Raw genomic sequence first — 25,550 nt, 5'->3', positions numbered from 1 at the left:
TAGGAGCCAATGTGATGTGCAATGTGAAGTCTATTATCAATGATGCTGATGCAGCTTTGAGTGAGCAATCCTTTGCACAGCTGGAAACTTAAATTTCCTTCTCACCTTGATAAAGTTCTGTTTCCCCTGAAGAGTGAGCAGCTGGAGGTCCTAAGGCAGTGAGCGGGGAGGACACCTTGTGTGGGTAAGAACAAAGGGTGAGAAAGGGGACTTTGGGTTTAGGGGTTTGAAGCTTTTCTGTTTGGTTGGTTTGTTGGTTTTTTCCCAAATGCAAGACTAACTCAATGATCCTCGCTCGAGGTCTCTTCCAACCTCGGCGATACTGTGATACTGTGTGTGATACTAGTTGCAAATGCCTGACGCAGAGGGCAGAAGAGCCTGGCTGCAGTAAGCCAGCCGGCGTGTGGGCTGTGGCTTGCTGCGTTTGAAAGCTGTTCTGTGGCATCAGAAGGACGTTCAAGCCCCTGCTGCTGTGTTGAAAGCAATTGCACGGAACGCCCGGGTCCCGGAGCCTGAGGAAGCTGCTCGGGGTCCGGCCCCGTACCGCGGGGGCGGCCGCGGGCGGGGGCGGGGCCGAGGCACGGCGGCTCGGGGCCGCGGCCCGGGAGGAGCTCTCCGTCGCTATGGAGACGGCGCCGGTTGCGGGGCGGGGCGCGGCGGCGGGCCGGGACGTGGCCGGTTTGAATCGCCCAATGGGGGAGCCGCGGGACGCGGGGCGGCGGCCCCGGAAGTTGGGCAGCGTCTCCTGCCCCCGGCCGCGGGGGCTCCATGGCAGTGCCGGCTCCGCCCGCCGCCTCCCCGCCGCCGGCGAGGAGCTCCTGAGGCGGCCGCGGGCTCCGCGCGTCGCTTCCCGGTGAGGGCTCCGGGGCCGCCGAGGCCCGTGGGGGGCTGGGCTGGGGGGGGCCGCGGGACGTCCGGAGCCGTGGCCGCGGTGCCCCCCGTACGTTTGAAGGCGGAACGGAAGGCTGTTGCGGGCCCGCGGCTCTGCGGCTGCGAGCGGAGCAGGAGCGCCTTGCCCGCCCAGCCGAGCCGCTTGCTAGGGACAGCTCGGGGAGCTCTCGGCCGGTGCTGCAGCCCAGCCGCACGGCTCGTCCCGAGGGCAGCTGAGCACCCCGCAGCGTTTGGGGGTGTTCCTATGTAGCTCGGAGCTGGGGAATCCTGGCCCTTCGGAGAACTTCTTCCTGTTCCTGATGAGGGAAGTGCGGCTGTGCCTTCCCCTCTGCAACTGGTGACGGCCGTTGGGAGCGGGGGTGCCGGTACCCCGGAACCGCTCCAGCCTTGCTTCCTTACGGAACCGGTTAAAAATTGCCGTTGGAGGTGTGTAACTGGGTAAAGCCGTCGTGTAATTGTATGAACCCTTGTCTGTTGTTTAAACCAAATTTCATCACCAGTTTGTAAGGAACTGCAGTCTTGGTCTTGTCCCATGCTTGTCAGAGGATGCCAGGACAGCTCAGCTTCTGTCCTTGAGGTCAACACCTTTGGTGTGTTCGAGCCTGCACATTGCCTTAAACCAAAAGGAAGATGATGTTCAGAGCATGGCACCTTCCCCTATCTGCGGTTGTCTTACTCTTTCTCTATCAGGTGTCACTCATTCCTCAACGACAAAGTGACTTCAGTCTCTGCACAGAGCCCCCTGTCCAGAAGAGCCAAAAGCTGTAGGACAACTGTAAGTAATGTGGCCTAGGCTGACAGGATCCTTTCTGCCAGAGTCAGATCAGTGCTGCTCCTGGTGCAGGATTTGCAGTGTTTTACCCTTCCTTCCACCCAAGTGTCCAGCCCCAGGGTGGTGACCACACCTCTGCGTCTCGGCTCTCTGTGCTGGGTCAGATGAGGTTAAGGTTCTGCTTTTTTCCTGAAGATTAAAGAAATGTTGTTGGCCAGAAACTTTTAATCCCCTGTTTAACTTCAAAAAGATACTTCAAGCTAAGCACGTATGGAGGAGTTTACAGGTTCAGGGTTCTAGGGTGGAAGAATCTGATGGTTTCCTGTTGGTTTTTCTTAGCTGTTCAATTAATGCTCCTCTCCTCCCGCCCTCCTATTTCTCTTTGTAACCAGATTGTGTCTGTTACTGGAACCCTTGATTTGCTCACTCGCTCTAAGACTTTGACCTTGAGTGACTCTTACCGAGGCTTGCTATCAGTCCAACTGTATTTGGTCTTTAATAATCATATTAAAAGCAGAGGATGCCAGAAGCAGAGAAACTGTTTGTATTAATCCTACATTGGCAGCAAAATGTTCTTCAAAGTGGCAGCTGGTACTGACAGGAAGCTCTAAGGTTTACCAGGGTTGGCCATCGGTGTGCTCTGGCACAGAGGGAAGTGTTGTTATTTCCAGTTTCCTTATTCACAGGTTTCCTTTCATTGTATTGCCCTTTCCTATCTGTGGGAGAAGAGCCATGAAGAACCGTTCCTCATCCCCCCCTTTGCACGTCCATGTGGATGAGAACACCCCTGTCCATGTCCATATTAAAAAGGGTCAGAAAATCTCACCTGCAAAATGCCAGGTAGGAGCTGGGTGTTTGTAATGGCTGCAAAGAGGAAGGAGAGTGTTCCCTCAACTGCCACAAAGACCTCGAGGTCAGCCTTGTTGCTGTGTAGAACTGGAGGCCTTGGATTGCTGTGGTGACTTTTCAGTGGTGTGTCTGTGCTGAAGGTGACTTCAGTTGCTGCAGCAGTGGTGCTCTTTTCATGTCCAAGTGTGGCACTGTGAGGAGTTTTGCTTTCAATATGATCTGCTTTGGGGGAATTTTTTTTCCTTTTATTATTTCTGGGATTTGTGTCCTGAAAATGTTTTTCTCTGGCTTCATCCTTATTTTCATATGAAAGGCTTGGGGAAAGGAAACATCCAGGTGTTTAAAATTACATCCTGATTGCATTAAAATGTTTAGGAAAAACCAGGCTGAATCCAAACCATCTCCTGGCATTGAGCAGCTCCTCAGGCTGCTGAGCCACATGGCAAAGAGGATCTGGTTGTAGCCTTAGCCACAGGAGGCAGTGCTGAAGTTGTGTTCCTGGCTGTTTGATGTCTGGATGCTTGTGTGAAGTTGTGCTCACAGGCTGGTGGGAGTTGCTGGTGGGAGCTGTGGAAGGGAGCTGCTGGGTCGCTCCTCCTTGCCTGAGGCATCCTCTGCAGAGTCCTCTGGTCACTTTGTGCTTGTGGAGTAGGCCTGACAGGGAAATCAATGACTCCTAGCAATCAGCTGCCTGTAGAGAAGACTTAAGATACCTGCTTTGTCTCTATGGCTTTGAGTTGCCTTCAGTTAGAGCCCCTGAAATCCCATACAGATAAATGTGGAGCTGTTAGGTGGCTGCAAACCAGGGAAAACACTTCAGGGGCTCCTCACAACCATTCACATTGCACTGTCCTTTTCTCCTCTGGTAGTGCTGTAGTCAAAAGATGATCTTTTGTGAGGTGAGTATGGGATGGAGAAGGGATTTCCCGGGCTGTTCCTTACCCATGTGTATGGGTTGTGCTGTGGTATTTTTGTGTGTACCTCCATGCAGAGGAGACTTCCTCCCTTGGCCTGCTGGGCAAGGCTCTCACCACACCACGAGTGCCCAGCAACAGAGCTGCTGTGGCATGGAGAGAGCTGCCCAGGCTGGCGACTGCAGGTGCGGCAGCCTCCTTTGATGGCTGCTGGCTCCTCTGATGTCTTCTGTGAAACACTATGAGGTAGACTTCCAAGAAGGAACTCCCCTTTGGTTTTGCAACACTAAACATGTCAAATGGTTCTTGAAGTCTGAGACTTATTTCTGTTTTCTCTTCCCTCAGCAAAAGCACAAACAGAAAACGAAAGGGGACACCACAAGCACAGGCCGAGCTGTTCGGGTGAAAGCTAAGGCCCCCTGGGTGCCCCCTGGCAAAGTGTCTGTCCGGGAGGCCCCCTGCAAATGGGAGGTAGGGCTGGGTTTGCTCTGAAGTACAAACTTTGGGGTTTAGCTGAGGTTGAAGAGAGCAGCTGAGCAGTGAGGGAGCTGGGCTGATCTGAAAGAAGGCTGCTGTTACCTGCTATCCATTTTAAGGGTCTTCTGTAACTCTTTTTCACTTCCTAAAACAAAAGAATTGGGCATTAATTAGCAGTCTTTCTAGAGGCTTTCTGCCTCTGGAACCCACGCAGATTTCATTCCTTGTTACAGTTTTACTAATCCCCTTGAAGCTCCAATGAGGGGCTGTGGTTCCTAGTCCCTTCTGGAGCATTTGTGTAATATTGTGTCACATTTTCTTTCTCTGGGGTTGATAGTTTTGCCTTTTGCACTCCTGGCTCTTCCTGGATGAGGATTTGAATTTCCAGGATTCTCTAAGGCTTCTTTGGCTCTAGTCTGCCTGCATTCTTGACCCTGCCCTGATGGAAAGGAAAGTGCTGGTTACAGATGGTTTTCCTTCCTTGCTAGCCTTGTAGCAGTGATGCAGCCTGGTCTCTGCCCTGGGGAGAGCTGGGGTTAGAATGCTATTTATGACTAGAGTGAATCCCCAGTACTCTGTGTTGCTGTGCTGCCAGGCCCCAGCCCATCACCTGGAAACGACCCCTGCAGATGCAGAGAAGATGCTGTCCGTGCTGCGTCTCAGCGACCTCTCTGCAGATGAGGAGGATGAGGAGGGTGCTGTGCAGTGCAGGATGGAGGAGTATGGGAAGAAGATTGACAGCCTGATGAGTGCCGTGGGAGTGCTGAAGAATGAGGTGAGGGGATGGTGTCAAGGCCTGCTGAGTCAGACTCTGTAGCTCCTTTCTTTCCCACCATGCTGGAGGTCTGTCCTGTCTCATGGCTGGACTTGGAGCCAGGACACTTTGTGGGCTGGGGGGGTGTTTGCTGGCCCTTTGCATGCAGGAACCCCCTCCAAAGTGCGGTCCTCTGATGTTTGGTGCTGGATGTCTGACCATCTGCTTCGTGAGGTGGATCCTGTGTGCACCTGGCTTGTCTGAAGTTCTGTTTAAATATCTTCTTCAGGCCAAGCTGCAGAAAAAGGAGGAACAGCAGCAAGTGAGGAAGCGTCTCCTTGAGGAGCAGAAGGAGGAACTGAAGGAGGTCACACAAGAGCTGGTAGAGACAGAGCATGAGAACATCCTGCTGAGGCGCAACATCGAGCGCATGAAGGAGGAGCAGGATCTGACTGTGTAAGGGAGCTGGCCCTGTGCTGCTGCAAGCCCCTACCCCTGCTCTTGCCAGCACTGTTGGAGGTTGCACCCTGGATTGCAGTGCTGCTGAGGAATTCATCTTCCTGCATTTTGAGTTGCCCTTATAAAGGGGGACTGCAGATGACAATAGCTGCAGAGAAGGGCTCTGGAGTGATTATTGGAATGGAAAAACTTCTCAGAGGAACCTGTTGGTTTGTCTGGCCTACTGGAGGGCCATCCTAGCTCTGCAGTTCTTATCTCAAAGGTTTGAATTGGGGTTATATTGGTAGAACAGCAACTGAATAAACATGCAGCTGAAGGCTGAGGGAGAACTTTTGGCCTTTGTGAAAATCATCCAGAGACAGGAGTGACAGCCCCTGAGAGGACTGAACCATGGGGCTCCTAGTGGCCCCATTTGTCCCCTCTGAATGCCTGTGTCATAACTGTTTGCCTGGCAATCTCCTGGTGTCTGGTTCCTTAGCCTGAAAGAGGGCAGCCCTTAAGCAGCGCTTGTTTAGAGTCTTTATCCTGTGATTTGGGGATGAGTTTTAACCTGATCCACTGTATGTCAGTAGTGGCTGGTGCAGCTGTCAAAGGTGGTTCTTTGCTAGCTGGATTCCTGTTGCAGGCTGCAGAAGAAGTACCTGCAGCGTGAGAAGGAGAGCTTGATGTCTAAGCTGAGCGAGGCAGAAAGGGATGGAGCGGCAGCAGCCAGGCAGATCCATGCCCTCAAGCACACAATTGGGAGGCTCAACATGGTAGGTGCTGTCCTTCCCTCTGCTTGCCTTTGTTCTGTTGCCCTCTTAAATGATTGCCTGAAAAATGCAATGCTGCAGTTGCTGATCCAGACAAACATCAGGGGACGTGGGGGGGTTGCCATGCTGGAGCTGTGGGCCAGTTTTGCTTGGGAGTGGGGCCTGTGCTTGCAGCATGCACTCAGCCCCTGCACGCAGAGTGCTGGTCTTGCAGTGCCCTGCCTGTGTTAGCTCCATGCAGGATTCCACAGGGACAATGCTTCCTTTTCTTCCTTTCTTTTCTCCCTTTTGTCCTCTCCCTCCTCCAGGAGAGACACATGAGCAGCTCAGATGTTGACACACTGACAAAACAGAAAGAGCTTCTGCTCCAGAAGTTGAGCACCTTTGAAGAGTCCAACCGGACGCTGCGGGAGCTGCTCAGGGAGCAGCACAGCCGGGAGGTGAGCAGTGCTGTGCGGCAGCTTGGGTGACTACAGGAGGCTTTGTTGTCTTGTGCACTGAGGTGGAGTTGGAGAGCTTCTAGCTCCCTTTCTCCCTAGCCCTGATGTTGGCCCTGTGTCATAAAGCACAGATACTGTTGGGTTTTTTCTCCATGCCTTGTAGCACAGAGCAAGGCTGGCTTTCTGTTCTGGGATTGATTTGCCCCATTAAAGAATATGCATAAACCAGATCTTTAGTTAGCAAGCTCTCTCACTTCTGTTGCAGAAGGATGCTCAGAAGATACTGGACCAGCAAGGAGCACTGCTGAAGAGGCTGACTGACTTAGAGGCAGAGAAAGTGGTAATCAAAACAGTCTTTTCTGCTCCCCCCCTGTTTTGTTAGTGGTGAAGCAGAGACCTGAGATGAGAGACTCTTCTTTGGCTTCTGTTCAGCCATCAAGTCTTAGATCAATGTGGTTTAGACCAATAAAAAGTGTTTTGGCTTTTGTTACTGAGAGCCACTACCCTGCTCTTCTGGTTAGCAACCTGCATTTCAGAGTGGATAGATTTCTGTAGCTTTGAAATCTGGGGGCTACACAAGGGTGCCTGTACCCCTTTGGCTCTCTGCTGGAGGAGAGCCTGGCCTGCTTCTCCAAGCTGTGGATAGCAGACAGAGTGTTGTGGATCAAGAAGGTTGAAGGGTGGAGGCAGTTGCAGCTCTTTACCTCCACCTGTCTGAATGTATTTGTTAGTTAACATCTGAGTGGTGGTTTTTTTTCCTCAGCAACTCCAGATGAGGCTTCAGGAGAAAGAAAAAGAAGTGGAGGATCTTACTGTTCAGATACAGACAGAAAAGGTAGCTTCCTTCTCCTGCTTTCCTCTCTCTGCTGCACCTTCCAGTTCTGTAGAACCACAGAGACCCCAGACCAGGGGTTTGTACTTGCAGCTGCTGACTTTTTAAGGGACCAAATGGCTGCCTTGCTTCTAAAACCAGACAGGCAGAGACCTGTTCCCACATGGTTGGGGATTCCATGTCCTGCTGATAAGACACCTGTCCCAAAACTGGGCAGGTGGTGCTCTCCTTGCTTGGGTCTTTCTTTCCAAGGCTGCGTGTGTTCCTGGTGCCAAAGGCATCTGTTCCTCTGAGGAAGTAAGGGGTGATGTGGTAGAGGGGATCAGCCAGGAAGGATGGTTTGCTTTAGAACAAATCCTTCAAGGTAGTCACTGACATCTGGTGTAAAATAAAGGACTACTCAGTTGTTGTCTGTTTCGTTGGAACAGAGGAGCTGTGAGGGTCCATCTGAGGAAAGTGGAGGTGGTGGGAGATCATTCAGAGATCTGAGGCTGTGCCATACTGAGTTGTTCTTTCTGTTAAGCAAACACTGCAGCTTTTCAGGGCTTTCTACACATGAACTTGCTGAGGAAGAAGGTGTCTGTCTTGTTTCTGGCTTAGGAGCAGGCCAAGGCAGCAGGAGAGCTCTCCAAGTCGCTGGAGGCTGTCAGAGGTCGTCTACAAGCGCAGCTGCGAAGCCGGGAGGCGGAGAACAACCGACTGACCACACGGCTCCGGGTGTGTCTGCAGAGCTGCTCTGCCTACGGGCTGAGCTAGGGGAAGCAGCACTCACAGCTCCTCTGCTGCTGTGTCTGGTGGCCTGAGATACCACTGGCACACAGCTCAAGTGAAGCAGGAAAGGAAAAGGCTTTCTGCCCTCAGTGCCTGAGGCCAGCCCAGGGCCCTAAGGTTGATGTGCATTAATTGGACTTGGGTTAATCTTCCTTGCTATGGAGTTATTTAAACAATGGCTTTGGTTTAGTTGAGCATCAAGAGATTGTAAACTGCTTGGTCTGCTTTCTGGGAGAAGCAGTGTGCCATAAGTCCCTGTGTTTGATCACACTCCTGCCTGTTTTCTGTAGTATTAATGAGGAGGAGAGGGTGCCCTGCCTTAGAGGCCTGCTGATGCTGGCAGGAACGTGTCTATGGTGATGGTTTAACGGAGCTGTGATTCTTCAATAGCTGCATAAACCAAGATGGGTATATGTGAGCAATTCATAGAGTGTCCTTGGGTAGATCAAAGACTGTCAGAGCAGTGTTTGTCTTGGTCAGGAGGGGAAATTGGTGCTCTAGAGAACAGCTTGTGAGAGAAAGTGGCAGGATGTGGCATGCTGGGCAAGTCTGCCAGCCTGAGGACAGGGTTGTGCAGGTGAAACACAGCTGAAGCCTGGGGGTTTATGGCCAGCTCCCTGCTGCTCTGGGTGTGCAGTGCAGGGACATCATTCCGTGGTGTGTTTGTACCCCTGCAGAACCTGGAGCGCAGCGAGGCTCAGCACAAGGTGGAGGTGGAAGGTGCCATGGGACAGCTGCAGGAGCTGAGGCAGAGGGCAGAGAGTGACAAGGAGGCTCTGAAGAAAGCTGCCAGGGTGCAGAAGGAGCAGGCAGAACGTGCCCAGGAGTATGCAGAGCAGCTGGCCCTGCAGCTGGCACAGAAGGTACTTGAGCCACCTCCTGGATCATGCATCTAAAGGTTTGACTTCTGGCAGCAGTCCCTGGAGGGCCTCTGCTTTCAGCTAAAGAGGTTTATTTCTATCTCTATGCCTTGGCCTATTTGGGCTAAGTTTAGAACAAATCCAGTTGCCTCTGTTCTCCCTGCCCTTACCTTAGGACATGGAGTAACACTGGAATTCCAGGGGCAGAGCCCCACTGGTAGAATCTTAGCCGTGCTTTGTGATAGTTCATCTGCCTTCTGAGAGGGTTCTCCTGTCCCTGCTGTTACCTGTTGGCTGGCAGTGTTGGAGGGCACCTCTCTGAAGGATCAGGAAGAATAAAGGAAAAAGCTTATCCTCAGTAATTGAAGTCTGGTGAAGTCTGTGCACATACTGTACTTGCCCTCGTCACCATCTCTGCACCCTGCAGTCAGTTTTGCCTCCCTGGCTTTTCCCCTCATGCACTTCTCCTGCCTGCTAGGACAGTTATGTGGCTGAGGCACTGTCCACCCTGAAGTCCTGGAGGAGCCGCTACAACAAAGCAGTGAAGGACAAGAGTGGCCTGGAACTTGAAATTGTGACACTGAACAGGTTAGAGGAAATTGGTGTGGGGAGACAAGGGTGAGTGGGGGTGGGTGCTGAGCTCCAGGAGCAGATCACTGATTCATTTGACTGCCTTGCCTGCAAATCCCCACGGGCTGCACTGCCTGAGGGCTACAGCAGAGGTTGGAGAGGGGGAGAGAGAGATGTGGGTTCTGCTGCTGACTTGCCCCAGCTAAGGCAAGCTTTATAAGGGTTTGCTAAGCCCTAAATTTCCTGCTCCTTTGCCATTTTGCAATGCTTTGAAGGAACTGAGGTTATTTTCAGATCTATTTGAGGTGTTCTGATGGAAGGGAATAAGAGAGGCAGGCAGTATAGTTTTTGCCAGTTTTGTTCTGAGTGTAGTTACCACTGCAGCACAGTGGCTGCTGCAGGGCAGAACAGGCAGCTGGGGGACAAGAGAAGAACCTCTTTACCCTGTGTGCCTTTAAGGCAATGCAGTCATCTCCAGGAGGCAAGTCAGCTGATCCTGAGCAGAATGAGAGGGCTGAGGTGGTAGAAGAATGTAACAGATGTGCAGACATGGCTGGGGGAGGAAGGGAGAAGGATAGGGAGAAGCCAAGCTTCTGAAGTCTGTCTGTCTTGTCACTCAAGACATCATTTTCTCTCCCTGTGGCAGCCGTGTTGCAGACTTGCTGGAGCAGCAGGCAGCCCTGCAGGACAGGATGCAGGAGGACAGAGAAGCTTTGGTGGATAAATTGCATCGCCAGAGTTCAGAGACCAGCTCCTTCAAAAGGGAGAACGAGAGGCTGAGGGTCAGTTGTTCTGAAAGACAGGGGCAAAGGCTCCAGCATGTCAAGCTGCTTGGCAGCTGAGGACAGCTGAGTTGCTGCCATTCAGTTTCCAACCAGTTTTACCATAACCAGCCTATGGTAGGGCAAGTATGATGGGAAGGGACATAAAGAAGGTGACCATCCTGGCAGGCCTGGGTCTCTTCCACATTTTGCCTGGGATTGGCTCCAGTCCAAGCTGTTTCCTCCAGCTGGGATCTTGCATCTTGTCTTTACAGCTTCATGCTGTTGCAGCAGCTCCCAGAGTGGTAATCTCCAGAGCAAGGAGCTGGCTGCTATGTTTCTCCTGCTCTCTCTCACTGCTTGGGAAGCCAGGCACTGATCCAGATGGAGAGTGGCCCTAGGCCAAGCAGCACAGCTGGTTCATGCAAACCTGGAGAGTGCACATCCATCCCAAAGCTCTGTGCTCTGCTGGTGTAAGCTGGGCAATGCACTGCAGCCTGGAAGGCTTTGCCAGCTTTGCCAAGTCTTCTTTCTTAGGCCAGCCAGTGCCAGGCAGCTTGTGGGGCAGCTGCCTCTGAGTGCTCAGTGGAGGATGTTTCCTTTTTTCAGGCTAGTGTGGTCCCCATGGAGGAAAAGCTGAACCTAGCACAGATGGAAGTGCAGCAGCTCAAGGGCTCTATCAGGAGCTATGAAGGATTGATTGAAAGCTACAAGTCACAGGTAGGCTCTCATCCAGCCCTTGCACAGCCATGCTGTCTTCCTTTGCTCTTGTGGCTTACTCTGTAGGACTTTAACCCTTTGTTCTTGGAGGATGTTGGAGTTTCACATGATTTGGGTTGCTTTGTCTCTAGTAAACTGACTACCATGTGCTGTGTGCCCATGTGGAGGGCTTGCCCTTCTGTGTGCTCATAAGCTGCTCCTGAGGAAGGGCTCCCAGATTACCAGAAAACAAAAGACTTCTCTGAATCACTTCACTTTTCCCTGCTCCTTTTCAAAAGGTAAAGGAGAACAGTGAGATGCTTTCCTCTGCCTCTCAGTGTGGCAAGGACTGCCCCTTGGTGGCTTTTGGGGAGCAGGTTTTGGATACCATGTGGTAGGAAGATAAGGCAAGAGAGAAACGTTTGGTGGAAAGCCCAAATTATCCAGGTGGCAGAAGCAGAACTTCCAAATCCACCTTTGGAGCAGTGGTTACTGAGGCAGGAAACTCACTGCCAATCCTGGAACAGCTTTGATTACTCCAAAGTGTTGCACATTTGAAAATTGTAGGTGACAGTCTGTGGGGGTTTTGTACCTTCAGGTGGTGAAGACCCAAATGGAAGCAGATGATATGGCAGCAAAGCTGGAGAAGTGCAGTAAAGAGAATAAGATACTGAAGGATGAAATGAACAAGGAGATTGAGTTGGTAACTATTCCTCTAAAGCCTGATGTGGGACGTCCATGGACCCTGGTGTTCTGCAGTGAATCCAGCTGTGGATGGGGCATGAGAGGAGTGTCTGAGTTGGCCCTTTCCAGTAGTTTTTCTGAGGACTTGTCCATTCCACAGAAGTGTTTGAACATTTATCAGCTTAGTTTTCACTGTCTTGCCCTCCACAGGGTGTTTAGCTTGCTCAGTGTGCCCTTAGCTGCAGAAACAGTGGCTTAAACGTGCCAGGGCTCAGCGTTTTGTGATGTACAACAGCTCTCCTCCAAGAGGAGCAAGCTTCCAGTGAAACTGAAGCCCAGGATCATTCTTACTCCATCTGTGGGCAATGCCAAATCTGAGAAAGAGCCTTTTGGAGTAGGAGAAGACCTTGGGCTTTGAACTCTTGCACTGGCCACATACCCACACAGCGTCCCTCTGGTTGCAGACTAACAAAGCTTCACTGAAGTTGAACTTGTTAGCCTTGGCCCTCATGAGCTGCTCTTCGGCTGCAGGTGCGCCAGCAGTTCCAGAGCCGGCTTGCTGAGCTGGAGAAGCTGCCTGAGATCCTAAAGGTCAAAGAGACACAGCTGGCAGAATGTCAGGAGCAGCTTCAGAGTTATGAGAAGAAGAGCATGGACCTGTCTGTGGTGGCTGCAGATCTTCGCCAGCTGGTAAGGAGCTGGCAGGAAGTAATGACAGCGCTGCAGCCGCAGGGCTGAGAGCAGGCAGAGCTCCTGGCACCTCTGTGCTCATCTGGCTGAAAAGATTAAAGGTGCCCTGCAAACCTGCTGTGTTCTGTGTCTGTGTGCAGGGAGTCAAAAGGTTTCTCCTCTGGTGCAAAACCTTACTGGGCCTTGCACAGCCACAGTGCCAATGCTTGCTGGTGCCCACACTGGCTTCTGTACTTCAGCACCTTGCCAGCTTTCCCTCCTGTGGGTCTTCTGCTGTCCTAACCTCATCTTCTCAGCCTGATTCTGCATTGTTTTCTCCCCAGGACCGTGTTGGTGCTGCAGGACAGTTGCAGACAGGTGTGGTCTCTACAGCCATGCCTCAGGACACAGCAAACAATCTGGCAGCCTGGCTGCTGTGCTGTGACTGCCTGGGAGTTGCAAACCTTCCTGGCACTTCAGCCTCTGGTGCCTTTCTGGGCAGCTTTCAGTGGGGTGCTTGGCTGTGCCTGTGCTGCATGCAGGTGTTTGCAGACCTGGCTTTTCTCTTGCAATGCTGAAGAATTTTCTCACACCTTTCCAAATGCTGCTGGGAGCTGCAGCAAAACAGGGCTTGAGTGCTTTGCTTCTCTGTCCACTGTTCCTTTTCTGAGCTCTCCATAACTGATGAATTGAACACATTTGCTCTGGAGAGCTGCTTCTGTTGTAGGTGGTTAGTCATGTGTCTGTGTAGTGACTACGCTGTGAAGTAATTCCTTACTGTAATTTTTAGATTGAGCTCCAGGGGGACAAAATGGAGATGACAAGAGAGAGGTGTCAGTCTGCCCAGGAGGAGAAAAGGCAGCTCACCTTGAAGGTGGAGGAGCTAGAAAGGTTAGAATCATTAGGCTTCTCTGGCTCATAACCTTCCATTTCCATCCTCTTCCCATTGTTTTTTCAGGGAATTGAAACAGCCTGGGTTGTGTTCCAGTCCCCCAGGTGTCTCCAGGGTTCTGTACTTGCCCCACATTGATCTTACCAGTAGCTGCCCACTGGAGAGGAGTTTGTGTTTGCAGCACCTGTACTGAATGTGGTTAGCAAGGATTATGGTTCACAGAGCAGGCACCAACAGCTCCTTCTCCCATCTGGCTGTTTTTGAGGTTCCTATGTTCCAGCCATGCTTGTAATTCCTGTTGGTGCAGTGTCCAGGGCAGTGCAGGTCTGTGGTGCCCTGGATGTGCTTCCATCTTGGAAATGTAGAGAACTGGAGAGGTGTTCCTGGGGCTCTTGCCTTTGAAGGGGGAATAGGATCTGTTCCCAGACTGGCCAGGCCCGGCAGAAAGGCAGACTGAAAGACTCTGTTTAACATGAATAGATTTCCTTCACTTCCTGTCTTAACCCAGAAAGCTGGAGGCAACAAGTGCCCAGAACATAGAATTCCTGCAGGTCATAGCCAAGCGTGAGGAGTCCATCCACCAGTGCCAGCTGCGGCTGGAGGAGAAGAGCCGCGAGTGCAGCTCCCTGGCCCGGCAGCTGGAGACGGCCATCGAGGATGCCAAGAGACAAGTGAGTAGTGTCCTGTGAGCTCTCCCACAGCCACCCACACTGTGGAGGGGGAGCAACGAGAGTGCTGGAAATGCCTCCTCAGGCTATGACCAAATGGGTGCAGTCCTCATATTCTGTGGAATACTGGCAGTAAAATGCTCTGGAGCTCTGCCAGCACTACAGCTGCTGAGGAGCCGACTCCTGTGCTCCCACCTGCAGCAGAGAGAGGAAAGCACAAGACTGAGCTGCTGCTGGTGGAGAAGAATGTGTCCAGTTCCAGTGCAGAGGCCTTTGGGCAGGGGGGCAGGGGAAGCCAGTGTGTCAGGGACAGCCTGTAACAAAGCTGCTGCCCTGTGTCTCACGTAGGTGGAACAGACTCGAGAGCGAGCAGCATCTCGGGAGAAGGCAGCCCAGGCCAAGCTCCTGGATTTGGAGACGCAGCTGAGCAGGAACAAAACAGAGCTGAACCAGCTGCGGCGGAGCAAAGATGATGTGAGTGACCTGTGAGGGGGTCCTCCTGCTGTGCTGCTGGTGTCCTGGCAGCAACCAGAGTCCATAACCCAGGGGCGTGCCACGGAAATGAGGCAGAGCTGTGTCTGAGTGTGAGGTGCTGCTGGTTGAGCCTGACAGGATGTCTGCCATATCACTGGGTCAGGAGCTTCTCTGGACTCTGATTTGTTCCTTGCAGCAGCAATCTGAATGAACTTGCTCCAAGCTTGTGTGTATGAGGCCTTCTGTGTGTTCATGTGAGCTTTACATCAGACGCCAGGGTCCCGGTTACTGTGCTTGGTTATCTGACAATGCAACTTCTGCTCCAGAGCAAAGGCTCAATTCTGGCAGAAGGAAGGGGAGTCTTCATAAAGTCTGTTTGCTCATTTCCTCCAATTCCACTTGGCATTGGGGTGGCACAGAGCTCAGGTCAGGATGCTTTCCAGAAAGTGTTCAGTGCCCCATAAGTAGCTAATGGGTTGTAAGTGGCTGCTGCTCGGCCGCCCTCTTGCCTGTTCTTGTGGTGGAGCTGAGAAGGAGCAGGTGAGGCTGCACATGACACAGCACCATCTCTGGCAATGTCACCTGCTGTGCCATGGCCTGCTGGCCTCAGCACCTCTGGGAACGGCCCTAGTCCGAGGTGCAGGGGAAGGAGACCCTCAGCTGTGTGCTGTGCCCCTCCGCAGGCAGAGCGCCGCTTCGAGAGCCGGCTGCAGGACCTGAGGGATCGCCTGGAGCAGTCGGAGAGCACCAACCGCAGCATGCAGAGCTACGTCCAGTTCCTCAAGGCCTCCTACGACAATGTCTTTGGGGAGGGGGCCCTGCTGGGCTCCCCCAGCCGCACTCGCCCCTCTCCCTGAGCGCAGTGCTCCCCGGCCTTGCCACGGCGGGAGCTGCGGTTCAAAGCCATATCCTGTGTGGAAAAGGGGTTGGCATTTGGGGGGCACTGCTGGGAGTGCAGCACGAGCTGGTGAAGCGATGGTGGGAAATGTTCTACCTGTGGGAACCAGCAATGCCAGGCTGTGCCGCAGAGCCTGGTGACTCAGGGCCAGATGCTTTCAGCTCTTGAAGCCTCCGTTGGTATTTTTTGTTGAGTGTGCTCCTGCTCGTGAGAGGTTTCTCCCTTTTTATGCCTCTGTTTTCAGGCTGTTTCTGTGTTGGCTCAGATGGTGTTTGGGTTATTGGTTTGTGGGGATTTTGGGGTTTTTTTAAACTATTGATCTTTCTGTCAATGGGCAAGGACCCACCCCCCAGCAGTGTGAACCTGGAGGGAGTGCCTGGGCTCAGCACTTCTAGCCATGCTGTGCAGAAACAGTTTTATACCAGCAATAATGATTTGGGGGTTGGGTTTTGTCTTTGGTTTGGTTTTGTTTTGTTTTACTTGATCGTTGCATACTCCCTGACCTTCACTTTTCTCTGAGTGTGATGCTAGTGTTGCTTTGCTCCGTTCATCCCTCTTTCCCGATTCTTCTGTATTCCCAGGACTGAGCCAAACCCCTCTGAACTTGAAGGAAAGGTTCAGGTTTAACCTCCATGGCCCTTCAGCTGGGGTCTGGGTGTGCATGACGTACTGAGAGGGTGCCAGGCTGGTTGAAGAGCAGCTCTGGAGGCTGCTTCACGCGGCCAGCCTGCACCTTCTGGGCAGTCACACTCCCCAGAGCTCAGCTGCTCTCCAGTGCCCTCCTCTTTGGAGAAAGTTGTTCCTATGGGCTTTTATCTTTTTTGTAACCTATTTGCCACCAAGGTTTTCTAAGTTAATAACTGTTGAGTTTTGTAACCGTGTGTTTAACACTGAAAATCTAAAGGTGCTACTGGCAAACAGCCACTGAAGTACATCTTAATTGCTGCTGTTGGGCATTTCCTCGTCATCGGGCTGCCGGGGGGGGTCGTCTCTGCCCTTGCCCTGGACAGCAAACGCCTCCCAGGGCCTTCCGCGGTTCAGGGATGGAGCTCTCCCGGGCCCTGCCAGCCGCGCTGAGCGCCGGTGCCCACCGGCCTGCGGGCAGGATTCGAACCTTGGCTTGGCGCTGGGCGGGGCCCAGCCTGGCCGCCAGGGAGCAGCAGCGGCCGCGGCACGGCGCCGGAAGCGGAAGTGCGGCGCCGCTGTGGCCGGCGCGCGGCGCGGCCGCCATGGACTCGCGGCGGCTGCGCTGGGAGACCCTGGCGGCTCTGCGCGCCTCCGGCAAGGGGCAGCTGAAGTACTGGCGCCGGGAGGAGGTGAGGGCTCGGCCCCGGCAAGGCGTCCTGGGGGGCGTCTGAGGGGGGCCCGGGTCCGGGCTCTGCTGGCCTTTCGCACTGACTGAGGCGTTCGGGGTCGGGGGGGGAGCTGTGAGAGGAGAAGGTTCAAGTGTCGCGGTTCAGCTTCCTGCCAAAGCCTGGAAAAGGTCGAAAAGAGTTGAAGGAAAGGGTAAAGGAGGCGCTGAGCTGTGCGGGTGTTTGCAGCGCGCGGTCGGCAGTGCCTCCGTGATGTGTTTCACCTTCACAGAAAACGTTTTCTCTCTAGGATCTCTTGGAAGGATGCATATCTCCTCTCGAGCTGTCCTCTTATGCTGGCTTGGCCCTAGACAGAATGGTTGATCAGTCAGCCCAAGAAACCAAACCTGCCAGAAGTTCAGTGCCTGCAGAATCCACCTCCCTCACAAACCAGTCACCATCTCCGGAGATCACTTCTGCCGGCCACTCTTCCCCACCCTCATCTGCAGAGACAAGTGAAACAAAGGTAACTCTCTGGTGAGCTGAGTGTGAGTGGTGTGAGACAAAATGTGCTGCCTGGCTGCCATGAAGTGTCTGACAAGAGCTGATTTCATGAGGGGGAAATCTCAGCTTTCTGTGGGATGAACAAGTGGTGATGGAGTTAGTCTGTGAAAGATCTTCCTAGAACAATGCTTCACAGCAGACCAAAAGCAAACTCTTTTCCACCATAGCTAGGGAGCTGTGTAGCTATATGGGGATGAAGTCCTGGAGTAGGGTCTGTGAGTAACTCCTTTGGGTTCACTCACTGATTCTGCTCTGTGCTGACCACCCAGGGAGATGGAGATCTCAGCCCACGAGAAATGGACCAAGAAATCTCTGCAGCAGTGAAGCCATCTAAACTTACACAAGTTGAAGGCTGCATTCGGATGTATGAAGAGATACACAGGTTGAAGGCACAGGTAAGCACAAACCCAATCCCCACCTAAATCCCCTTGAGGGTATCTGTGCTCCGCAGGAGACCCACAGAGCCAGGTGTGGGAGGAGTGGGACACTGACCCTAACCCTCAGAGAGTGAATGTGGGGTAACCCCAAGCAGAGCCTGGTGCCACTCTATGCAATATCATTTGTGTTCTGTCCAAACTTTGGTGGTGGCTGCATCGTGGTGCTCTGACACTTCTGCAACCTGCAGCAGAGGCTAAGGAAGTGGCAGGAGCAGCAAGAGAAGATGGTGAGGGCAGCCTACGACCTGGCAAGTGAACAGCTAAAGCGCTTCGATGAGCTGAGGGAGCTAAAGCAGCACCAGGAGTTCCAAGACTTGAAAGAAGTGCTGGAGAAGAGGTGAGATTAGCTCTGGTGTCCAAAACACTGCAGCACTTCCCCAAAGTGAACCTGGCTTCTGGTGCCTGGCAGCTGTGTGCCAGTCAGCTGTGCTTCCCAGCCACACCTGCTGCTTCTCTGCCTCTGCTGTTGTTTCTCGTGCAGAGCAGGTCTCTGGCTGCTGTTGAGCCTTCAATAGTTACCACAAAGGCTATTTCTGACAGTCCCTTTGAGTTGGCTTATTGCAGATGAGCTTGCTGTGTGGTGTGTTCTCTCCCCTGCACATCCTGACTGATTTGTCTGTCTCTGTTTTGTAGCTTGAAGGAGGCTCAGGGACAGCAAGAGAAGCTGAAGGAAGAACACCGACACAGAGCAAAGGTCTGGGGCTTCCAGGAGTTGTCTTTCCTGTTAGTCTGTGACTGCTCAGTGGGAGCTGGCAGCGCCACTTGGTTGGTTTGTGTCTGCTTGACAGCCCTGGAGCCAGGATGTGCTGTCTGGTGCTGTCCTAGGCACCTACTGCATTGCTGTGGAAGTGCAGCAAAGGCACACGTGTTGTAGGAGCAGAAAAGCCTTGTAAAGCTAAAGTCATCAGGCCAGGAAGGACCTCTAAAGACAGAGCTATTCCACTACTTTGTGTCTGTGTCTTTTCCTCCCCAGGTATTGAACCTAAAGCTGCGGGAGGCAGAGCAGCAGAGGCAGCGGCAGGAGGAGCTGGAGAGGCTGCGTAAGGAGGAGGGCCAGGAGAGGCTGCGGCGCCTTTACTCCATCCAGGAGGAGGTGCTGCAGCTGAACCAGCAGATTGATCCCAACTACAGGCACAAAGACTTGCCAAGAATTGATCTTTCTGCATACAGTAATCGTGGCAACCAGATCTGTGGGCTGGTGTCAGGGCTCATCCGCACCACAAGTGAGGTAAAGGCTCTGGAGTTGCTCCTGGCTCTGTCGTTCCTCCATAAAGCCGCCTGCAGTTCCTGGTTGTCTTCAAAGGCAGCTCTGTTATCAACCTGGCAAGTAAGATGCCACAGGAATGCTTTCAGGTACTCATCCTACAAAGCACCTGATTGAAAAGGAGAATTATCTTCTATGGTACTTCAGCTGTTCTCTTGAGAATGGCTTACAGAAGGCACGAGAGTTTCTGTGGCAGGTGAACGTTAACATAGTGCAAACTCTGGCTGCTGTGAAGTCCCTTGGAGACAGCCATGGAAGCAGAGTGGCTCATGAGCTGCTGAGCACTGAACACACTGGGATCTGGCACACCCAAGCCTTTTTGAGTATCTGAGTTTCTTTAAGTGTTTTTTTTCTGGCTAAAGTTGGGTTCCAAAGCTTGAAAAAGACCAGACTGTGACAGGTGCTGCTGCTGGCCACAGGCCGCTCTGCATAGGAAGCTGTCGAGGCTTTGCTTTGGGGTTCCCTTAGCCTTGTCACAGAGGGTGGTTCATATTTGCTGTTCAGGATCTCCTGAGGGTCAGCCATGGACTGCTGTTATCACAGCTGTGATAATGCTGCACACAAAGGAGCAAAATGTGCTTGCCCCAAAGAGTGTGGTTGGCTCCCAGGTTGTCTGAAGGCCAGTGCTTCAGAAGCTCCTGCTGTGGCTCTGCAGGCAGTGGAAGGGTGATGTTATGTGACCTCCTCTGTCTCTTGCCAGCGAGAGTTCCCCTCTCCAGCAGATGTGGCCAGCACGGAGCGAGCGCTGCAGGAGATGCGAGGGTTGATCTCCAGCATGCAGCAGGAGATCGCTGCAGCTCTGGAGGAGAAGCGGAGGAGAGAGGAGGAGGAAGAGAGAGAGAAGCAGAAATCATTGCTGAAAAAGGAGCAGATGAAGGCTCAGGCTCCTGCCCCTGCGCAGCAGGCTGGGGGGAAGCAGCAGAAGGAAGGTTGGTTTGGCTTTGGTTGGGGTTTTTGCCTTCCTTTCCCTCCCTGCACACTGCTGCTGTGGCAGCTCAGTGCTGCTGTGGCAGCTCAGTGCTGCTGTGGCAGCCTGGCCTTCTCCTGGCCTTTGAGCACAACCTGCAGCATGGGGACAGGACTGCTGCCAGCAAACCTTTGAAATGAAACTGATGCAGCAAAACTGCACTCTGAACGGGAGCAAAACCTTCCCTTCCTAGACAGTGGTCACTGGAACATGAGAGGATGATATTGTGCCTCCATGTGAGCACAGATGGGTCATGCACAGTGTGATGGAGAGGCAGTGGAGTCTGGATGTCCTGTAGCTTTCTAAACTAGATTGCAGGGCAGCAGCACTCCTGCAGCTCTCACTTCCTTGCTTTTGTATTTCTTAAGATTTTCTAGACTTTGGGGACCTCTTTTAGCCTTCTGATGTTTTCTTTTAAATACCAGGACTCCAAGTTAAGGCAGATGAAAGCACCATGCAGTGGTACCAGCAGCTTCAGGATGCTGCTGAGCAGTGTGTTGCTTCTTTCAGTGGACTCAGCAACTGCGAGGGGAACAATGAGGTAAGGACAGATGAGTGATGGTGCTGGAGGGGTTTGGCTTCATTGCCAGGGAAAGCAGGGCAGCTCTCATTTAAAAAACAGCTCCAGATTCTAACTCAGCAGCCTCTGGTAACAGTCTGCTCATCCAAATTACTGCAGTAGTTTACTTGTCTCTAAAGGTTTTCAAAGTGCTGTGTGTGTTTGTTCTGCAGGTGAAGAAAATAAAGGCAGACCTGCAGAAAGCAGCCACGATCCCTGTGAGCCAGATATCCAGAATATCAGGTCAGGAGAGCACCAGGAGCCCCCCATTCCAACTGAGAGGTCTTTGCTGTGCTGATTTTAGTGGGACAGAAGCCATCTCATGTTTGGATAATTCTTCTTACAGCAGGAAGCTGTGATCCATACAGCCCAAGCCCTTGCAGCACACTCATGCTCTGATGTTTGCTGCTTCCCCATTGTTCCTTTCTTCTCTCAGATGTATCAGACCTGCAGGCCCAGGTGCCTTGCCCTTCAGATCTGGGCCTGCTGAAGGTTTGTCTGCTGCTTTCTAACCCATCTCCATGCTTTCCTTACACATTTGCAGGCTCTAAGCTGAGAGAGATCTTTGACAAGATCGATAACCTGCTCTCTGGGAGGTCTGTGCAGAGTGGAGGCCGAGCTGTGTCTGTGACTCAGCATCCTCAGGCTCTGGAGTTTGTTTTTTACAAGCTGGCAGAGAAATTTGTGGTGAGGAGTTCTCATTCTTGGGGTGGCAGAGGGAGAGCTCTGGGGAGTTCTGCACGCTGCTCTGCTGCAGCTGCTAAGAGCAGGATCAGCAGGTGCTTAGCTTGCATGTTCAGAATGATTAGAGGAAGTGCTTAGGGATTCAAAAGCAGTGACAGGAGTTGGTTTCTGTCTCCCTGCTCCAGCGTCAAGGAGAAGAAGAAGTAGCTTCTCACCATGACGCAGCTTTCCCCATTGCTGTGGTGGCATCAGGAATCTGGGAAATACACCCCCGGGTTGGAGACCTCTTTTTAGCTCATCTGCACAAAAAATGCCCCTATTCTGTGCCATTTTACCCTGCACTGAAGGAAGGCACCTCTATGGAAGAGTATCAAAGGTAAATTTGTTGCTGGACTTCCTGAGCGCCAGCTGTGCAAAGCTGAAGGCTGCAGGCTCCTGAGGGAACTCCACCTCTCCCCATCTCTAGTTACAGAGGCACTGTGACGTGCTCAGAAGTCACTCACAAGCATGCAGCTGCCCCAGCCCTCTTTCCCTGGGGGATGCTATGTCCTTCAGCTTTGGAAGTGCTCTTTTGTTTCCTCCTCATCTTTCTCAGAGAACAGTTAATAGCCATAAGCTTGATGCAATGTGAAATGCCCAGCACAGATTTGACATGAGGTAGGGCAGTGGCACCTATGGCCCAGTGGGCAGTGCTCAGCCTTGGCAGTCACCCTGCTATGGTTTGGAGTATCCCTATTTAGTGGGCTCTAGACTGCAGGTCAGCTCAGAATCGCAGGGACTCAGGGAATGTGTTCTGCACTGATACTGGGAGGTCTTCTCCTGCTTAGGATGCTGGGGTACCAAGTTAAGGACTCCATGGTGGAGGAGCAGGATAACTTCCTCAAGCGGATGTCAGGCATGATTCGCCTCTACGCCGCTCTGATCCAGCTGCGGTGGCCTTACGGAGACCAGCAAGGGGTATGTGTGCACGGCCTGACAGCTGCAGCCTTGCTTCTGTCCCAGGGCTCTGTGCTTGTGCGCTTGCAGCGTGTTGAACGCAGGCCAGCTCGGCACAGAAGGGAAGGGCGATGCTCACACCCTTCAACAGCAGTGCAGGCAGCGGCGGTGTGGCATTGCTCTGTGACGCTCAGGTTTTGTGTTGGGCCATTGCAAAATAACTTCCTAAAGAGGGAACTAGACCAGAAAAGTGCCTGTTTGGGCAACAGCCTTTGGCAAGCCGTGAAGCAAGCAGTGGGCAGCCTTTCATTGCTTTCTAGACACATCCCCATGGGCTGAGCTATGGCTGGCGCTGGCTCGCGCAGATGGTGAACATGGAGCCCCTGGCAGACGTGACAGCCACGCTCCTCTTTGACTTCCTGGAGGTGAGCCATACAGGTTACTCAAGGTGAAGGAGATTTGGACTGGTGACATTTTATATGTGCATCTTCTGCTCTTGTGTTTGGCTTCATTTAGGGTTCCTGGTGTTTTAAAAGTAGTCACATGGTCCTGTAGTAGTGAGGTCCTGTGGCCTCTGCAGCTGGGCCTGTTCCTACAGCAGGGAGGGGGTTTTACCATGATGAAAGGTGGGAAAGGGATTGCAGTGTGCCCTAGAAATGCTCTTGGGGAAGGCTGCTGTTTCTGGAGGGGAAACTGGAGTGAGAGAGATAATAAGCAAAGGTTGGCATCAGTGCCCACTAGAGAGTCAAGGAGAAAGGGTGATTGTGGTTGCAGTAATGGGGTGGAGAGGGTCCTGCTGTAGGTGTGGGGCACAGTTGGATGTCTGGGTGAAATACCAAGTGGCTGTTGTTGGAAGACTCAGGTTGGCAGCCTGGCCTCTGGGTCTCTGCTCTGCAGGTGTGTGGCAATGCTCTCATGAGGCAGTACCGGGTGCAGTTCTGGAAGATCATGTTGCTGCTCCAAGAAGAGTATGTCCCGAGGTATGAGTCCTTAGCAGTGTGGAGCCATCCTCTGTACTCTGGGTTTGCTTTGAGGGGGTCGTCCGTTTTGCCCCACTGATGCCACTCATCCCCTGCCTGCTTCTAAATTGCCCCCAGCTTCCTGAGCACATTTTTAACCCTCTGCTGTGTCTACAGGATTGAGGCCATCACCAGCTCTGGGCAGATGGGGTCCTTGATACGTCTGAAGCAGTTTGTGCAGGTGAGGCAGTGCTTTGGGCTGTCATACAGGCATCATCTTGCTGATGAGGTTGGTGCTGCTTGCTTCCTGAGGGCCCAGGCCTGTCCCTGGCATAGCGTGACCCATCTGTGGTAACTTCTCAGTTCCTGAGTTGCCTTAATGGGTGTTACAATGTCAAACAGCTGCTTTCTTCCTTCCCTCACCTCTCCTTTTTCTCACAGGAGTCCTTTGACTGTAAAGGAACTTTAGTGAGACCTGTGCAGGTTGAGGAGGATTCTGCTGAGTCATTTCTGTAGCAGCTATTTTTCATCAGTGGTTTGCTTGTTATGTGTTGTCCTGATCAGACAGATGAGGCAGTGACCTGCACTCTGCAGCATTGTTCTGCCTATTTTCTTCTTGGGAAAGCTTGCAAAGCTGCCAAGGACTTGATTTAACCTGATCTGGAAATGTTGATTTGTGGTGTCCAAGTACAATAGCTTCAGAGTTTTGATTGCAGCTCAGATTTAATGTTTGTACATTTCATTAGTGCTTTGACTGTGTGCAGCAAGAGCCAGCACAACTCCTGACAAGAGATGGCAAATGAAAGCTCCCTGCTCTTTGTTCTTTGTCTTTCTCTCTCCTCTAGAAATGTGTACAGGAGAAGAAAATCTGCCTGCCCACGGGCGCCCTGCAGCCAGCCTTCTGGAAATCATAGCTGGGTTTTGCCTTCCCTCAGATGTCACTGCCTTCAGACCTGGCTTCCTCTTCAAAGGCAGAACAGAGGCTTGGGGAGATCACGCCCCCATCTCCCTGGTAAATCAGAGAGATTTCTGCGGAGCAGGATGAGCTCCTGCTCATTTCATTGCAGTCAAATGCAAGTTTTCATTTCCTTTGGATTTTTACAAGTTTTTATATAGCAAATCATGGGCTACTGGAGACTTCTCCTTCATATGTTCTAATATGTGGAAGGTGTTTCAAATACAGCATCCTGATCACCTCTGGGCTTCAGAGGCGCACTGTGCTGTTAGCAGAAGTGTAAACACCTCACAGCTCTGTGAAGTCATAACACAGAGTCAGTCTCAGAAGTTTGTTTCTGTGTTTGCTGCATCTCTCTCTTGTGATTCAGTCCTGCTGATGTGCTTCCATCCTGTCTGCCTCAGCATCTTAGAACTGCAGTGAGCCTGGTGAAGCCTTTTGGCCTAGCAGTGTTCACATGTTGAGTTTGACTTGGCTCCACGAGGCAGCACTCTGGATTTAAGAGAATTGAACTCACTGTTGGAAAAGGTTTGCCTGGAAAATAGGAACCTTGAGGGCAGAGCAGAGCTGCTGAAGCTACAGGAATTGTGTGTCCATTATCTGCCAGAGGGATGGAAGCCAACAGTCCATTTTCTTATTAAAAAACACAATAAAAGTAGAAAGTGCCAACCTGGTGCAGTCTCCCAGCACTTGGCTGATGTTTGCCATCATTTGAGGGGAAATGGCTGTGCTGGGGTGACCTCAGGTGCATTTTATAAGGCTCTTGTCATGTGAATGGCTCCCTTCCTTACAATGCTGTAACACTTCTGTACCAAGGGTGGATTATCTTCAGAATAGTTTACAAACTTGTTCACAAGTTTCTGAACCTGATGAAGTCTGGTTTGTTCTGTAGAAGAGGGATGGTCAACTTAGTTCCATCTCCTGGGTGAATGCAGGGGAGGAGTAGTGTGGGAGATTCGTCTCCCTGATGGTGTTCTGTCCTTGAGCTATTTTGGGTGGCAGCTGAGAAAATTAGCTCCTGAATCGTAGCAGGCAGTGTCTTGCTTTTGCAGCTCCTGTTGCCAGTTCAGATTAGTCTTACCAGACTCTTCCTCGAGGCACCACAGTTTGAAGCTGTAGAGAGCAGAGGTTGAGGCCAAGTGAGATTCTGGATTTGATCTTTGTATAGTTCTCGAGGTTGTGACCTGGACCTTGGGACTCAGGCCTGTTTCTGTCAAAGGTGACAAAGGAGAGCAGCTCTGCTGCACTCAGGCTGAGATGCATCGAAGGTGCCACTGCTGGGACCACAACTCCAGGCAGCCTCAAGGGTTGTAGTGCAGTATCACTGCAGTCTGCTTTTCCCATTTAAGTACCTTGATGAAGGCTGTTATTAACTGAAAAATCACTCAAACCCACTCACCACTTTGAGCCCCTGCCTTACCCGGCCTCTTTTTAAAAACAAACTAAAATTAGACAGCACCATAGAACTTTGCTGTGCCTATTTTAAACATCCAGTTCATGCTAAAGGCTCATTTGCCTTTGAATTTGCATCAGCTCTTTGCAGACAGGCTCCTCTTGACAAGCCTTTGCAGCAGTTTGATGCCCTGCCTTGCCAGGCTCCTTCCTGCCTGTGCCACCGCAGGGTGCTGCAGCGGGGCCTGTGGGGGAAAGGATCAATGCCTGTGTCTGCCGGGGCTGCTGCGGGCAGTCTGGCTGCTGAGCGAAGCGCTAAAACCTGGCCCCGCCGCTCGGGCCCCCCCGGAACCCAGACCTCCTCTGGCGTGAGGAGTAGGGGCCTGGAACCCGCAGCCGCCATGCTGCAGGGGCGCCGTGCCCGACTCCCCATGGCAGCGGGGGCGCGCTCCCGT

General features: G+C 52.4%; 2 protein-coding genes across 8 annotated transcripts; both read left to right on the top strand.

Annotated features, from left to right (window-relative positions):
* Positions 1 to 670: 670 nt before the first annotated feature.
* On the top strand, positions 671 to 16,004 carry ODF2 (outer dense fiber of sperm tails 2). 7 transcript variants are annotated; one of them, XM_068156079.1, is made up of 20 exons: positions 671 to 853; positions 1,582 to 1,666; positions 3,772 to 3,897; positions 4,499 to 4,678; positions 4,947 to 5,113; positions 5,742 to 5,871; positions 6,177 to 6,308; positions 6,574 to 6,648; positions 7,072 to 7,143; positions 7,741 to 7,857; positions 8,589 to 8,774; positions 9,250 to 9,359; positions 9,988 to 10,123; positions 10,712 to 10,822; positions 11,400 to 11,504; positions 12,017 to 12,175; positions 12,945 to 13,045; positions 13,555 to 13,717; positions 14,063 to 14,188; positions 14,872 to 16,004. In XM_068156079.1, the coding sequence occupies exons 1-20, from the start codon at positions 693 to 695 to the stop codon at positions 15,043 to 15,045; spliced, it is 2,616 nt and encodes an 871-aa protein (XP_068012180.1). In that variant the 5' UTR covers positions 671 to 692; the 3' UTR covers positions 15,046 to 16,004. The 7 variants fall into 7 exon arrangements, with proteins under 7 accessions (XP_068012180.1, XP_068012181.1, XP_068012185.1 ...); XM_068156081.1 differs by lacking the exon at positions 671 to 853 and adding an exon at positions 2,350 to 2,503 and having other exon boundaries at positions 1,586 to 1,666; XM_068156080.1 differs by lacking the exon at positions 3,772 to 3,897.
* A 50-nt stretch (positions 16,005 to 16,054) lies between these two features.
* On the top strand, positions 16,055 to 24,389 carry GLE1 (GLE1 RNA export mediator). The gene is made up of 16 exons (XM_068156086.1): positions 16,055 to 16,402; positions 16,689 to 16,904; positions 17,212 to 17,337; positions 17,568 to 17,716; positions 18,013 to 18,073; positions 18,353 to 18,607; positions 19,344 to 19,572; positions 20,036 to 20,151; positions 20,343 to 20,412; positions 20,714 to 20,856; positions 21,039 to 21,229; positions 21,681 to 21,810; positions 22,110 to 22,214; positions 22,687 to 22,769; positions 22,926 to 22,989; positions 23,594 to 24,389. Exons 1-16 carry the CDS (start codon positions 16,130 to 16,132, stop codon positions 23,660 to 23,662), a joined length of 2,280 nt encoding a protein of 759 aa, XP_068012187.1. The 5' UTR covers positions 16,055 to 16,129; the 3' UTR covers positions 23,663 to 24,389.
* The last annotated feature ends 1,161 nt before the right edge of the window (positions 24,390 to 25,550 follow it).

The sequence above is a fragment of the Melanerpes formicivorus genome, unplaced genomic scaffold, assembly GCF_026170545.1.
Source record: "Melanerpes formicivorus ecotype bairdi unplaced genomic scaffold, bMelFor1.0.p_v2 SCAF_33, whole genome shotgun sequence".
NCBI lineage: Eukaryota > Metazoa > Chordata > Aves > Piciformes > Picidae > Melanerpes > Melanerpes formicivorus.
The sequence above is the reverse complement of the archived record's forward strand: the minus strand, read 5'-3'. Positions and strand labels throughout refer to the sequence as shown.

Bases quoted from the DNA above. Each gene is read 5' to 3' on its own strand.
- ODF2 (XM_068156079.1), top strand. From the start codon at position 693: ATGGGGGAGCCGCGGGACGCGGGGCGGCGGCCCCGGAAGTTGGGCAGC. The intron at 7,858-8,588 runs GTGTGTCTGCAG...GTACCCCTGCAG, and splicing joins GACTGACCACACGGCTCCGG to AACCTGGAGCGCAGCGAGGC. The intron at 13,718-14,062 runs GTGAGTAGTGTC...TGTCTCACGTAG, and splicing joins TCGAGGATGCCAAGAGACAA to GTGGAACAGACTCGAGAGCG.
- GLE1 (XM_068156086.1), top strand. From the start codon at position 16,130: ATGGAGCTCTCCCGGGCCCTGCCAGCCGCGCTGAGCGCCGGTGCCCAC. The intron at 18,608-19,343 runs GTAAAGGCTCTG...GTCTCTTGCCAG, and splicing joins TCATCCGCACCACAAGTGAG to CGAGAGTTCCCCTCTCCAGC. The intron at 20,857-21,038 runs GTGAGGAGTTCT...TCCCTGCTCCAG, and splicing joins AGCTGGCAGAGAAATTTGTG to CGTCAAGGAGAAGAAGAAGT.